At 40.2% G+C, this 13706-nt stretch overlaps 1 protein-coding gene across 4 annotated transcripts in view; it reads right to left on the bottom strand.

The window, feature by feature from the left end:
- Positions 1-2877: 2877 nt before the first annotated feature.
- The window catches only part of TMCC3 (transmembrane and coiled-coil domain family 3), a 90922-nt gene continuing 80093 nt past the window's right edge, over positions 2878-13706 (bottom strand). For all 4 annotated transcript variants that reach the window (XM_039703990.1, XM_039703991.1, XM_039703992.1 and 1 more), the window contains exons 2-4: positions 12679-13577; positions 10954-11089; positions 2878-8268 (exon numbers count right to left, since the gene is read on the bottom strand). In XM_039703990.1, coding sequence (XP_039559924.1) covers positions 7966-8268; positions 10954-11089; positions 12679-13577 — 1338 coding nt within the window. In that variant the 3' untranslated portion in view covers positions 2878-7965. The remainder of the gene's footprint in view (positions 8269-10953; positions 11090-12678; positions 13578-13706) is intronic.

The following is a 13706-nucleotide window of genomic DNA, read 5'->3' on the forward strand; positions in this document are numbered from 1 at the left end:
GCTATTTCTCAGACAGATGAGTTGTATGGGACTGCTGACCACACGAGCATTGTGTTCTCTCCCTTTCTGTTGAGCCTGCATGTACACTATCTTGTGCTGTTCTTATGTCCTTATCACCAAGTGCCTATAACTACAGAGGCAAAGGATGTTCTCCTGACCAGTACCAACTCATTAAAATGGTATTAAAAAAAAAAAAAAAGGATTTTTTTAGGCTACAAGGGGTTTTTTCCCCTATGTATATTGTTTTCATATATTACTGGCTTCAGTCCTGACTATGCTTTCATTTCCATTAGATTGATTCCATTCTAGCCACAATAACTAAAGAGTTCTTTCCAAATTTTCACACACAGGTGGGTAGAACCACACACTCAGTAGCTGAAGGGATCATGACTACATCCAATGCAAGCTCAGTTCCTAAAGTTTCTGTCAAAAGCATGTCTGTGCTTCTTTCAGAAGCTCAGCACTGGCCAGCTTCAGCCTTGTCCTAAGGTGTAAATTATTATTGAGTATTGGAATATGCTGACTTGGAAGACACTCATCAGGTCATTGAGTCCTACTCCTGCCCTGCACAGGACCTTAAGAGTCGCCCGAGAGGGTTGTCCAAACCTTTTGTGATCTCTGACAGGCTTGGTGGTGTGACCACTTCCCTGAAGAGCCCCTTCCAGTCCCAACCACCCTCTGAATAAAAAAGTGTTTTCCTGATATCCAACTTAAACCCTCCCTGACTCAGTTTCATGCCATTTCCTCAAGTCCTGTTGCTGGTCATGAGAGTGAAGCCTCTTCTCCAGGCTGACAGACCAAGTGACCTCAGCCAATCCTCATAAAGTTGTCCTTCCAGCCTCTTCACCATCCTAGTGGCCCTTCTTTGGAGGGTTTCTAACACTTTAATGTCTGTTTTATATTGTGGCACCCAAAACTGTCCCCGGCACTGGAGGTGAGACCGCCCCAGTGCAGAGCAGAGGGGACAATCCCCTCCCTTGCCCAGCTGGTGATGCTGTGCCTGACTCCCCAGGACACCCCAGGCTGTCTGGTGCCTCCTGGCTGCCAGGGCACTGCTGGCTCACGTTCAGCTGGCCATCCACCAGGAGCCCCAGGTCCCTTTCCACAGTGCTGCCTCTCTTTCCCCATTCTATACACACAACCAGGACTGCCCTGCCCCAGGGGCACAGTCTGGCACTTTCCCTTGTTAAGCTTCCTTTGGAGGGTGATTGCCCATCTCTAATTTGTGGTGATCTCTCTGCAGGACGTCTCTGCCCTCGAAAGAGTCAACAGGCCCTCCCAATTTAGTGTCATTTGCCAACTTATTTAATATTCCTTTGAGTCCTGCATCCAAGATGTTAGTTAGGTTGAAGAGAACTGGGCAGGGGAGAAGTCCTGCAGAACCCCACGAGTGACTTGCACCAGCCTGTCCAGTAGTTCAGCCTCTCCACTTCTGTCTGAGTCTGGTCAGCTGCACATAAAAGGTGACATAGCATTGATCCACTAGGCAAATTCACAAAACGAATGTGTTGTCACCTAAGTCACAGTCCAAACAGGAATCGAAGAGGATACAGTGTGGAAATTTCTCCTTTCAATTACATCGATGCAGTGCCAGTTGCTAGGGGAGGCAGAACGTGCTGTTTGACTGCTGCACCTTCTGCAGCAGCACAAACAGAGAAATAAGCACACACATTCAGGAAGAATTTATTACTAAGTTTATAATCTGCTCTGCTAGCACTGCCTCAGCCAGCTCGTTCAGAGCAGTTCTGGATGTTGCAAATGAGTTGCAGCATCACAGCAGATGAAGTCTTGGGTGCCTTCAGCTAGTTTCTGGGCACAGTCACACAGCTTTGGATCTTGAAGTTATTTGGGGCACCAACTCAAAGTATCTTCAGAGTACACAGCTGGCAAGGGTTATTTGTTTCATCCAGTGATCGCCATGACTGCACAGTGGCCGCCTCTTGGTGACAAGTGACACTTCTCCTTCTGTGCTGTTAAACAGAACTGTTGTATTTTACTCTCTGCCTTTTTAATTTTGGGTGTTAAAAAAGTTACCAGGGTGTGCTATGCAGTCTCCAAAGCCAGAGTTTTGAGCAGCTGAGAGAAATGGTGGTGAGTGAGGTGCATTTTTTTAATGTCTGGTTTGCCTGGTTAGCAGGGATTATTCAGCCCATGTCAGAAATGGGCAAAACCACTAGTGGTCATGAGAAAAGCTGCTGTTTGGGAATGGAGCTAGCCTTAATACAGAACAAGTTCCAGGAACCCATGTGAAACTCAGCATGACAAGACCTTGGAAAGTCTGCAGGTGACACAGCAGCCCCTGTACCATTCCATCAAATAGGAGAAAATAGGAAGTACAGTGTGATTGCAAAGCAATCTGTTATGGCACTGTTTCTGCTCTATTCTTGGAATAAAAACAACATAATTCCCAGCGGCTGCCACTGCCAGCTGACAAGACCTCTGCTTCATACAGGCAAACATTTTGCTTTATGTCAGCTATGTTATTTTTTTGGCACACGTGATCAAGGTTTCTGACAATAACATAAAAATACTTCTTAAGTTTCTAATTCTAAGTTAAAAAAAAATAAAAATCCAAAGTCCAGCCACTTGGCACAATAGCACAACATTTGCATGGCAAATTTCACACAAGCTTTGGATAAAAACAATGATGATACCTAGACTGATGTCTGCAGTTTTGCCATGTCATAACTGTAAGTGAAACTCAACAGCTTTTGGTCAAAATTGCAGCAGAGCAGAATGCTCAGATTTGTCAGTATATTAAAACTGGGTCTTGTGCTCAACGAGTTAAACTTACCACTGTCAATTGAATAAATTGTTACTGAGAAAGGAAAATTGATAGGGGTTTGAGTGATCAGACAGAAGGTTTAAGAGACAATATTCATCATCAAATAAATGTAAATATTTTTATTTTAAAAAATGTTAATGGCACCTTAGAGGCAGTCATGACTACACAACCAAATATACAAAAATTACATTTTCATAGTTGAATCTTTCCACAGTGCTGCACAAAATGGAAATACTATGATAAACATTGCAGGTCACACACCAAGACAATTAACTTTAGTCAATAAAAGCAGACAATTTTTGGTACACCTTGATACTACCAGGCCCAGGTTCCCTGGGTAAAAAGGAAAGGTGGCTTTGTGCAAAACTTTCCAACAACAGTACAACTGAATATGCTAAACGTACAGCAAATCAACCATACAGGACAGTTTGACTTGGCCTCATGCAGTCCTTATATACAGCATCATCTCAGTTGGCTTTTTCAGGGAAAATAAGCAATTTCATTGAATAAAATAAAACTTTTCTTAGTCTTTCACTGTTGCAATGTAAAATTGTCTGATACTTTGTGCAGGATTAGCATCAGAGACCATTCCAACTTTATCTGAAAACAAGCCCTTTATAGTCTCCTGTACTTAAAGGCCATGTTCTGGCATGATGGTGAATGAAGAAAGCAGATATATATTTGGTTGATTAAAAAGAGTGGAGAATAAATTTGCCTGATTGCTAGTCCTAGATGGACTTTCAGAAGAGATTAAATTCTGCAATCAAAATTAAAGTGTTTAATTACATTAATCTCTCTTTCTCTTCTGTTGTATCATTGAATCCAGCAGTAAAATCTCTCAGTCATAGTGGAAAGGGACTTGGTTTCCCAACACAAAAACAACCAAACAAGAAAATTGGCTCTCGTACCTTCTGAATGAACTACAAGCTTCTGTGTTTTCTTGTTTTGTTCCTAAATTTCTTGTTCAATGATTTTGATTTCAGAAAGCACTAGTTGTTATTATGCAGTTAACTTTGTATCAAACATAACCCTGAAATAATTCAACATCAAATGTTGGACTCCTTGTTTATTATGCCATTCAGTAACTAATAATTAGCTGGCAACCCTTATGATTGCAAAACTGAACCTTATGCTTACACTGGATTTGTCTAGCTTCAACTCCTGGTGAGTGGATCAGCTATCTTTCCTATAGCAAATTGTCTTCACCTTTTAAAGGTGCATTACCATATGACTGCTATTCCCCAGACAAGCAGTCATTATTCGTGCACAGAAAACCATTGGCTTTTAAAGAAATACCCTTCCTGGAGTGCAGACATCAGATCTATATTGATAGATGTCCTGCTGCAGAGGCAGTGCATAACACAAACACTTTGATATTAAACTAAAATGCAGTGAATTTTTTTGTGCCTCTCTAAGAATTCAGAGCAAACAGACATCACAGGAGTGCAATAAAATGATAAGTTGCATGAATGCATATAATGTAAAGCAGAAAGAAGACCAAATTTATACTGTGTCCAATCAGTCCTGCCAATCACTAACTGGACTTTCAACAATAATGGAGTTGAAGCTAGCAGAGGGATCCATTAGACAAGTTTTAGAGGAAACCTCATGTAGTCCTAAACACTGAAATAGGAGAAATCAGGAAAATTGTGCTAACTTTCATAAGAAACTAAATCTCCAGAAACCTCCAAACAAAAAGCTGCCAAAAGCCTATAGAACAGGAAGTAACAACTTATTGAAGGGCTTTTCCATCAGAGAACTACTACCAAAGTGAAATGAAATACTTGCCTGCCAGGCAGCATCAAGCAGAAAAGACACTGTCTGGCAACTTTTGTGGAGTGGGAGTGTTTTAGAGGCTCATGATGAGTAGGTGTAAGGAGTATCCTAAGAATGCCTGATGTGTTGTATGAAAACATAAAAGCAAATGGTATCCTGACAGAACATGGTTAATTGATTGAGAAGCTGAACAGAGTTCTCATTAGGAGAACTGCAGTTCTTTGGATTTGCCTAGGCATACTTTCACAGGCAGCAGAGCTCAGACTGCAGGCCAGATACACACACTAATAGGCAAAATCACAATCCCAGCCTAAAGGGGGAAGTGATGCCCATGCTGAGGCTAATGGCAGAGGCAGCAGCCCAGGCCAGCTCAGGCACCAGCCTTCTCTTGATCCCGAGTATGGGCACAGCTGGCTAGCATGTCCCACCACATGCTGGGGCTGTTTGTTCCCTCTAGGAAAAACTTTGGAAGAACTTTTGTACACTGAAGCTGCCCCAACAATCTGCAGAGAGTCTGCCTGGAGCCCAGTTTTAGGAACAGCTGATGATTCACTGCAACAAGAAGAAAAAGACTCATCTCCCTTAAAATCCCAGCTTCATACTCACGAGGCCTTTTTACCAGCCCTTTAAGTCTCTGGATGTGGAGAACCATCTACCTCTTTCACCAGGTTTTTCTTCCAGTCTAGTGAGCTGACACGGCATATGGAAGATGTCACCACATACCAGGAGTTAGCACACAGTAGGAAATATGACGGCAATAACAGGATTCACCTTTCTCCTTGGGTGGCCTTCCACATGGCAGAGCTCCTGGCACTACAGTCTCACTTTGTGCAAACTACAACAGTTTCACTCAAAAGCAGGCTTTTGCTCTTCACTTTACATTTTTTATTATTTTCTTGATGTGTGTCATATCCTTCAGTGATTTAAACCCAGCAGAGAAAATAACCTTGAGAAGAGATGCAGCCATTCACCAATTAGGTTGTTTTAATTTACATAACTAACATTATGCAGCCTTTATAGTTTTTTCTATGTCCTCTGCCACATGTAAAGCCAATATGGAAGTGCAAGACCTTTCTGTTTCCAATTTAGAATTTAGGCCCTGTCAGATTCTGTCAAGACAGTGAGCAATCTTTTGTAGAGACATACATTTTGGATTCTAAAATTTTGCACTAAGGTTATCTTCCAGAGTTGTAACAAGATGCCCTTGGAGCAGAAGCCTTCACATTCCCAGGTGTGAAGGGAATGTGAAGTACCACACCAACATCCTTTTTAACCTTTTTCTTCCTGCCTATCCTCAAGGCTGCCTGATGTAACATTTCAACTACATAAAATAGCAATGGGAGGATTATATAAATGTATAATAATGCAATAGGCAAAGGAGTTTTTTCTTATGTAAACATTATTAACACATGGTATTTCTTTCTTGCACGTCTACCTTTCTGAATCCATTTAGCAATAGTTAGTTTAGCATTTTAACAAAATGCTAAACTAACTATTTTCTCAAGAGGCCAATGTAGAAGCTGGCTGTGCAAGCTGAAGAGAAGAATGGAGATTATAATAGAGATGGCAAGAAAACACCATGAAGAGTCACAGCATTCTTAGGATCAGAACCAGTTGCTGGTCTTGTTTGGGCTCTTGTTTGTTTGGTTTTGGTTTCCACTCCACTTCCCACTTGAGATGAGGTAGGGCTGGGTTAAGATAACATGGGTGTGCCTGATCTGATCCATTTCCAGTGACTGCAAACCAGCACAGTCCTTCCTGATTCTCTGTGCAAAGACTTAAGACATATAAAGTATTCTTTAAATATTTGTAAGTATTTTAATAGAATTTTCTAAACGTTGACTTATATCATTATTTATTAAGTTAATTCTGTACTTTCCTTAGTTCCTGAAGCCACAAATAGTAACTATTCACTGTTTATCTGACTGTGGTAAAATGTCAGAGCTCTTCCCTGCCTTCCCCTCACCCACTCCCTTTTCTCAGAATAAGGTCTTTACAAATTCTACACCAACTATTGCACTTGATTAAAAAGAAATATACACATCAAACTGTGCCCTCCCTCCCTCCCATAATACCAGCATAGAAAATACTGCAACTGAAAAGAAAATATGTAATGACAATTATTTTCACAGTTACTAACACTGAACATCAAATAATCGGAGACATTGTTTTTTCACTTAATGGAGAGTGGAGAAGAATTCTGCTTATGGTGGTTTGTTTTGTGGGTGTTTTTGTTTGTTTGTTTATTTTTAATAAAGATCTTGTTTTACATCATGGCTGAAAGCCCAGCTGATTCCAGGGAAATTTTTTGCAGCTATTAAATCAAGTAAAATAAATTCCAGTGGGAAAACAAACCCAACCCTGTCTCCTAGTAGTGATACTGCATGTTAACACATTATTTTCAGGAATGTTTGTTGAGTGTCTACCGTTCCTATATTTACAGAACTTTAACTCCCTGCTCCCTCTAAGAAGCTGTTCCCTCATGTTTCTGCCACATTCTTTAATCTGACAGAAGAAAGAAATCCACTGTACCCCGGGTCCCACCACCTGTATGCTTTGCATTCAGTCAGAACACCCCAACAATTCAGTGCTGACAAAGGCTAACCTCAGTGCTGCTGCTCCATGTGCTTCTTTCCCCTTGCAGGTTGCAGGTTGCTTTGGTGTGGATGACAACTTACCTACCAGTTACTTGCTTCTTAACTCCTTTACAAAGTTGCCTGGGGATTTTATAATTCAATTCAGGCCATCTTTGGAAGTCTTATGCCACAGGTATGTGTTTCCTGAATGGGATAAGGAACAATGCCAGGACAGAACAACTGCTAACTGTGGTCAATAGTCATCACTGGTCTCATTTACGAACAATAAACTCTGTGCAAAAAGTTACTAGCAGAAGCATCAAGTTTTGTTAGTCATGAAAAGTCAAAATCCCATGTTATGATACCCATTAATTGAGAACTATCAATACACATGACTGCATAGTTTGGCTCACTCTAGTTGGATTCAGAGAGAAAATTACCTATCAGTCTAGCAGAGCTGATACACATTATGGCACTCCCTCTTGATCACACTCTTTGCACTCCAGCCTAGTAAAAAGCACGCCTGACACTTGCAGTTGCTGGGATCCCTCCCAGACCATCATACCATCTTTTGTGGGTATGGGTTTGGAAAGTGGAAAACCTTTTGGATTAAGGCAGAAGACTGACTTAAGTGAGCAGTTCACCACAGATACAGCCAGTTAGACAAAATCAGATTGAACAGGCAACTGACTGCCAACAAGTATACTTTTATATATTTACACCCAAATTTGTATACACAGAGTGCTTAAAAAATAGGGAGGGGAAGAAAAAAGGCAGGGAAAAAAAGAAAGAAAAGAAAAAAAGAAAAAACCAGCCAGTCCAACAGCTTCATCTTGGTATAATCATCCTTTCTATAGCACAAATTATATGATCCCAGTTTTTACAAAATATTGCCAGCAGAGTCACTGCAAAAAAAGTGCAGATGATATGAAAACGGCTCTTCATCATAGGAGCAATGAACTTTGCAATAGTAGAAACGCACACGAGGATGACAGTCATGAAGGCCAGGATTACATTTATACACTTCCCCAGGAGCACCTTGGCATTAACTGTTTCAGACTGCTGTGCTTGCTGTTCTTGCTGATGGAGCTCCAGTTTGGAAACCCGGGTCTGGCATGATTCCAGTGCTTCCTGGAGACAGAAAATAAGAATTAGGGCAGCCATATTTCCCTTCAACGTTTCCTCACATTTGAGCTGCAGAGCTATCCATCAGCTAGATTAGAAGTGTAATTTATTATAGACTGCTAAAATTTCAATGAACCACCAGCTTTTAAAAGAATAAATGCACATATATATCTGTGTGAATGAATGTGTCACTGTTTGCTCAGGCATAATAAGGCTAACAATAGTGTCTAAAACGTAGGTTTGTTCTTTTTTCATGTTTGAGAAAAAGTATCATAAGTTTAATGTTCATGACAGTTGTTTCCCATATATACACTGTTGATATAAAATATTAGTAAAGCTGTTGCCACAGCAACTATCACTTAATCAAAACTGCAAGAAAATTAGTCTCTTAGTATATTCTATAGAAAACATTAGGGTGGGCTTGCTGTGATGCTAATTAAATCTATTTTGCAACATGTAGCACTTGGTTTACCCTGCCTCTGTGGTCTACATTAATTTTGCTCTCAAAGCTACCCATCCTACACTGTTGGGCTTGAGTCCTCTGGAGAGGATCTGGCCTTCTCCCTGTCAGTTTGAAGACAGTGGAACAACCGGTGGAGATGCTTTTATGGAATTCTCTCCCACATGATCTATTCAACTTCACTATTTGTTCTAAAGAAAGCAGACCTTTCTCTTCTGCTTGAGGATGGACTAAAAGAGGTCTTTGAGTAAAATGCAAAACATAGGAAAACTTCCAACTGCTTAACTTATTTGCCAAAATGCCAGCTTTTTGCTGGAGTTGGGATTTGGGCACCACTGTGGAACATGATGCAAAGCTATAATTTCATGAGATTGATCAACTTGACAGAATCTTTTACCAATGTGGGACAAAGAAAACCAACACTCCAGCATCCCTACTTTCTTGCACACTCTCAAACTCCAGGTATTTTCCTTGCACTAGCAAGGCTGTTCACCTGGTCACACAATAAGCTGTTTCAAACCAAACATCTGTGTATAAACACCCAGAGATTTATCAGCTTTCCCTTGATGGGTCAGTTCTTCATTTTTGAAGCAAGGTGAACTGGCTTACCAAGCCAGTCTGGCCAGGCACCAAGGTCACCACAGAGAGTGTGGCACAGTGCCTTACACAAGGCTGCTTCCTTTCACTGCTCTAGGAATTAGTAACAATATAGAAGATGGTTACTACAGCTCTTAATGGGTGGCACAAAGTCTGTTATGGTTCAGGCATGTTCTCCACTACACCCTGATGAACTTCCCTGTAAATTATCTGTGAACTGACTGTAAATTATCCTCAAATTGTCTTGTGCTGCTTTAGAGAAAGTCCAGCTGCAAAAGTCTGATACCTGCAGCTCTGCATTGAGAGGCTGAACATGTCTTTAAAACTATCTGCACATCCTTTAGCGACAGTTAGGCTGTTACTCAAAATATCCAGAGCTTAAATCCTTTACTCTATTTTATCTAATTTTCCAAAGACCCAAAGAGATAGGTTTAAATGGGCCCAACTGTACAGAGATAAAAGAAACAAGGTTGTGTCAACATAGCACTTCATTAAGGAGTCTCTGACACCCCTCCAGGAGTCTTTTAAAAGTCTCTAACACTGCTCCAGGGTTCTGCTAATGAGTTAGGGAATATTTCACAGCCCTTCTGTTGGACAACTCAGGTTTCATTACGTTTTTACTTCCTCAAGATGCCTTCACATAAAGGAGTCCTTTTTTTCTTAAATCTGTGAGACACCTCTCTTGTTTAAACCTGCAATGAAACCTATGATATGATATGCTTAGATTCAGTACCATCCCCTTCCCACTCTGTTCCCAGGAGCTTCTTAATTCACATTTAGGAAACTGTGATCATCTGCTGCCTGCACTCTCTCTGTTTAGAAATGTGAGCACAGGTGTATAAAGGTCACAGGTCAGGTTTTAGGTTCTTGTGAGCCAATACAAGGATAGTCTTTGAGCATTCCTCGGTTGTTCATTTATAGGAAAGGCACAACTGTGTTTTCACCACTTCTCACCACTTCCTCAGACTTTGAGTGGAAATATTATGCATTATGTAAGTGCTTGTATAAAATATTCAAGTATGTATGTAACCACATGCTGTCAGGACATACTTGTAGACATTATTACTGGTTTTTGATTGAAGTCAGACATGACTACAACTGATCACTAAGGTGAAAATACCCCACAACTTTGATTATAGAGGTTGTTGTGACTATAGCTTAAAATTCCTTAATTATAACTGGCAAATCTACAAGTCTATTTATAAATCAGCTCTCTTACTTTTTACCCTAAACTGAATTTATAATAAATCTTGCCAGTGATAAATCTACATATTGGAGAAAGTCTGAGCAAGAAGTTTATGTCAGGACATTGTCAGAAGTGCTATGTCACATAATACAAAGGAGACTTGATTCCTTCCTCCTCTGTGAAAGAAATTAAAACAGGCCACTCTTCAAAACACAAGTCTGCATGGGCCATATCATCAATTTCAGCAGAAAAAAAAATCCTGAATCCAGAGAAACAAATGGAGACTGTCACTGATTCAATGTGCTGGGTTTTCCCCTTAAAACAGAGAAAACACGGGCTTACATCTTTACCCATATTCGTTATTTAAAAATATGCAGAAAAATGCAAGTGTTTCATGGTACAAGATCTCTATAAAATGTTAGAAGATTATGATAAGGAAAAAACGTACCTGAACATCTCGTGATCGCTCGTAGGCCTGATAGGCCACCTTCTCCTCTATGCTGGCTAGCTCTTGTTTCAAGTTTGCTGTCTCATGTTGATGAAGGTCAGTGAGGTCATTTAACTGGTCTTCCAATCTCTCATATCTTATTAGGAAAAGAAGTCCAAATTTAGTGCCTTCTGTTCAAGCAATGCAAATCATGAAAACAATTGCACATTTTAAAAGGTAATTTCTCAGCATACAATTAATTCATCTGACTGGCATTACAAAGCACATGTAGAAATCAGTAAAAACTTTGCAAACTTTCCATAAACATTTATTAAGCAATCTGAAAGCCTTTTTTGAGTGTTTCTTGCTGGCAGTAGGTGCTAAAAAGCAAATATTTGTACATCATTGGCAAATTATATGAAATATAAACAGTGCCTAAGGATATCCAACCCACATTTTTCACTCTTTATTTAGCCAAGCAGATATGGCTTCCTAAGTAAGTTTGAGCCAGTTAATAGCTCGCCAATAATGACAGGAAAAATATGTTCTCTCTCATACACAACTGCAGGCTTCTGCCATTTATGTACAGTCTGTTCTGGCATGTTTCTACATGGTAAAGCAGTTCAAGTAAACCACCAGCAAAGTAGAATTTTTTTTTTTTGTGAGATTGTCACTTGATTTAACACACAAACAGGCAAACACTGCAGTCAGCCCAAAAATGATGGAGGCAAAATTGTCTAGAAATGGGTAGCAGGAGGCTTGAGATTTTATTGACAGAGAGCTGTCAGAAAAGGCCACTCTGCCTTCTCCTGAAACCAAGTCAGAAGTTCAGCAGGCCTTTCATTGTTCATTCCTCCCTATATTACCACATGATATCAAGCTTTTCATTGTATTTCAAGAACTATAAGCAAAGGAGACATGAAATATTGCCCTTCATACCAAGAATCTGCCCACTGGCATAGTAAAGACTTCAGGAATTCACTGTCACCTTAAACAAGCCATAGGAATAGGTACAGCAGGTGAAAGTTCTCTGTAGAACATATCATCCACTTCTCAGAGAGGATGATAAAGGAATTAATTGTCATGTAAAAAATGCAAGATGAAGTTGTGGACTGTCACCTTAAACGAGCCATAGGAAAAATGGGATATAGGTACAGCAGGTGAAAGCTCTCTGTAGAACATATCACCCACTTCTCACAGAGGATGATAAAGGAATTAATTGTCATGTAAAAAATGCAAGATGAAGTTGTGCTACAGCACTTCAAACTACATCTCCCAGCTGTGTGTTACACCAGGGTACAAGGTGACATTGCATCCACAAGATAGCAATGTGTGTGAGAAGTATTTGGACAAGGGTATCCTTATCAGCTGTCAGTCACTTCTGCTACACCACAGACTGATTAGCTTTTTTGAGTAACTTTTGGTGAGAATCCTTCCACTAGCTACAGAACCATTGGCATCTCCTATATGCAGTACTCATATAATTCATATAAAAACTATGACAGAGGAGTTTTCTTACCAGCCTTTGACAAAAGGCAAAGGGAACTACACCATTTGATAGGAAATATAAATATTCTATGTGTATTTTCAGTTGTTGGAAGGAATTAAACATGTTGGTACTAGATATTGATTGGAATTATCTTTTCATCTTGCTTCTGAAATCTCTCTCTCTCTCACACACACTTTCCAAATAGTTTCTATACCCATTCAAAAGTAATTTCAAAAGAACAGTTAAAAAGAAAATACCTATATCTTTCCTCTTGTAGCATCTGAGAAATAAAGCCATAGTCTCTTTTAAATTGGGTTTTTAAATTCTCAATATCATCAGCTAATTGGGACTGTGTCTCCTTGATTTCCCTTAGCTCCTCCAAAATCATGGAAAGCTTTCCTTGGCTGTCCAGGGTACTTGCCACAGCAGGACTAAAGGAAGTATTCCCATTGCTGTCTGCTGATCCAGAGGTCCCACTTGAGCATTCATCATCACTAACATATTTTGGTTTGGCAACAATGGTGGCACTGCCCCCATAGGTTCTAGAACTTGTTTCTGGCCGAAATTCATCCAAGGTATTTTTGAGATGAGCAATGTTGTCTGCGCTACCAAATTTGTTTCGGATCAGGTTGGCAAACTCTCTAGACTTGCTGAACACAAAGACAGGTGGTGTCAGAGATACACCCGGCACACCCGACTTGCTGCTCTCTGTTCCGTGCCCAGTGCTACGAGACTTTCCATGCTGAACGTCTTTCAGGTTATCTTTGGAAGTATCCTTGGTAGCTTTGGAAGATCCATTTTGTTCAATATCCTTGAGCTTTTTGTGATACTGTTCCAATTTCTTCTGCAGCTGGGCAATGGAGTGGGCAGATTTCTGGTTCTTTTTCTCAAAGACTTGCTTAATGCGCCCAGCCTGTTGCTTGTCTGCACTGTTCACCAGTTTCAAATACTCAGCCACGTTTCCATCTCGAGCTGTTTGTTCAACCTTGATTTGCTCTGTAACCTTGAGGATTTTCTGTTTCAAGCTATCTGCATTGAGTTTGACTTTGTGAAATTCTAGGACCCCATCTGGTACATCAAAGTTCAGGTTGGTATCAGAACCTCCACGGCGGATGTTAAGTGGTAAACTCAGGGTATTCATGTCATGTCTTTCCACCTGAGAGAAAAGAAAAAGAGGTAAATGGAATTTGAATTCTATTTTTTAAAATCAAACATCCAGTTTACTTTTTCACATATAATTATATCAAGTACATAGTATAAAGTAGCTTGTATTAGCAAAGCATAA

This window comes from Passer montanus, unplaced genomic scaffold (assembly GCF_014805655.1).
Source record: "Passer montanus isolate IOZ18808 unplaced genomic scaffold, ASM1480565v1 scaffold17, whole genome shotgun sequence".
NCBI classification, from domain to species: Eukaryota; Metazoa; Chordata; class Aves; order Passeriformes; family Passeridae; genus Passer; species Passer montanus.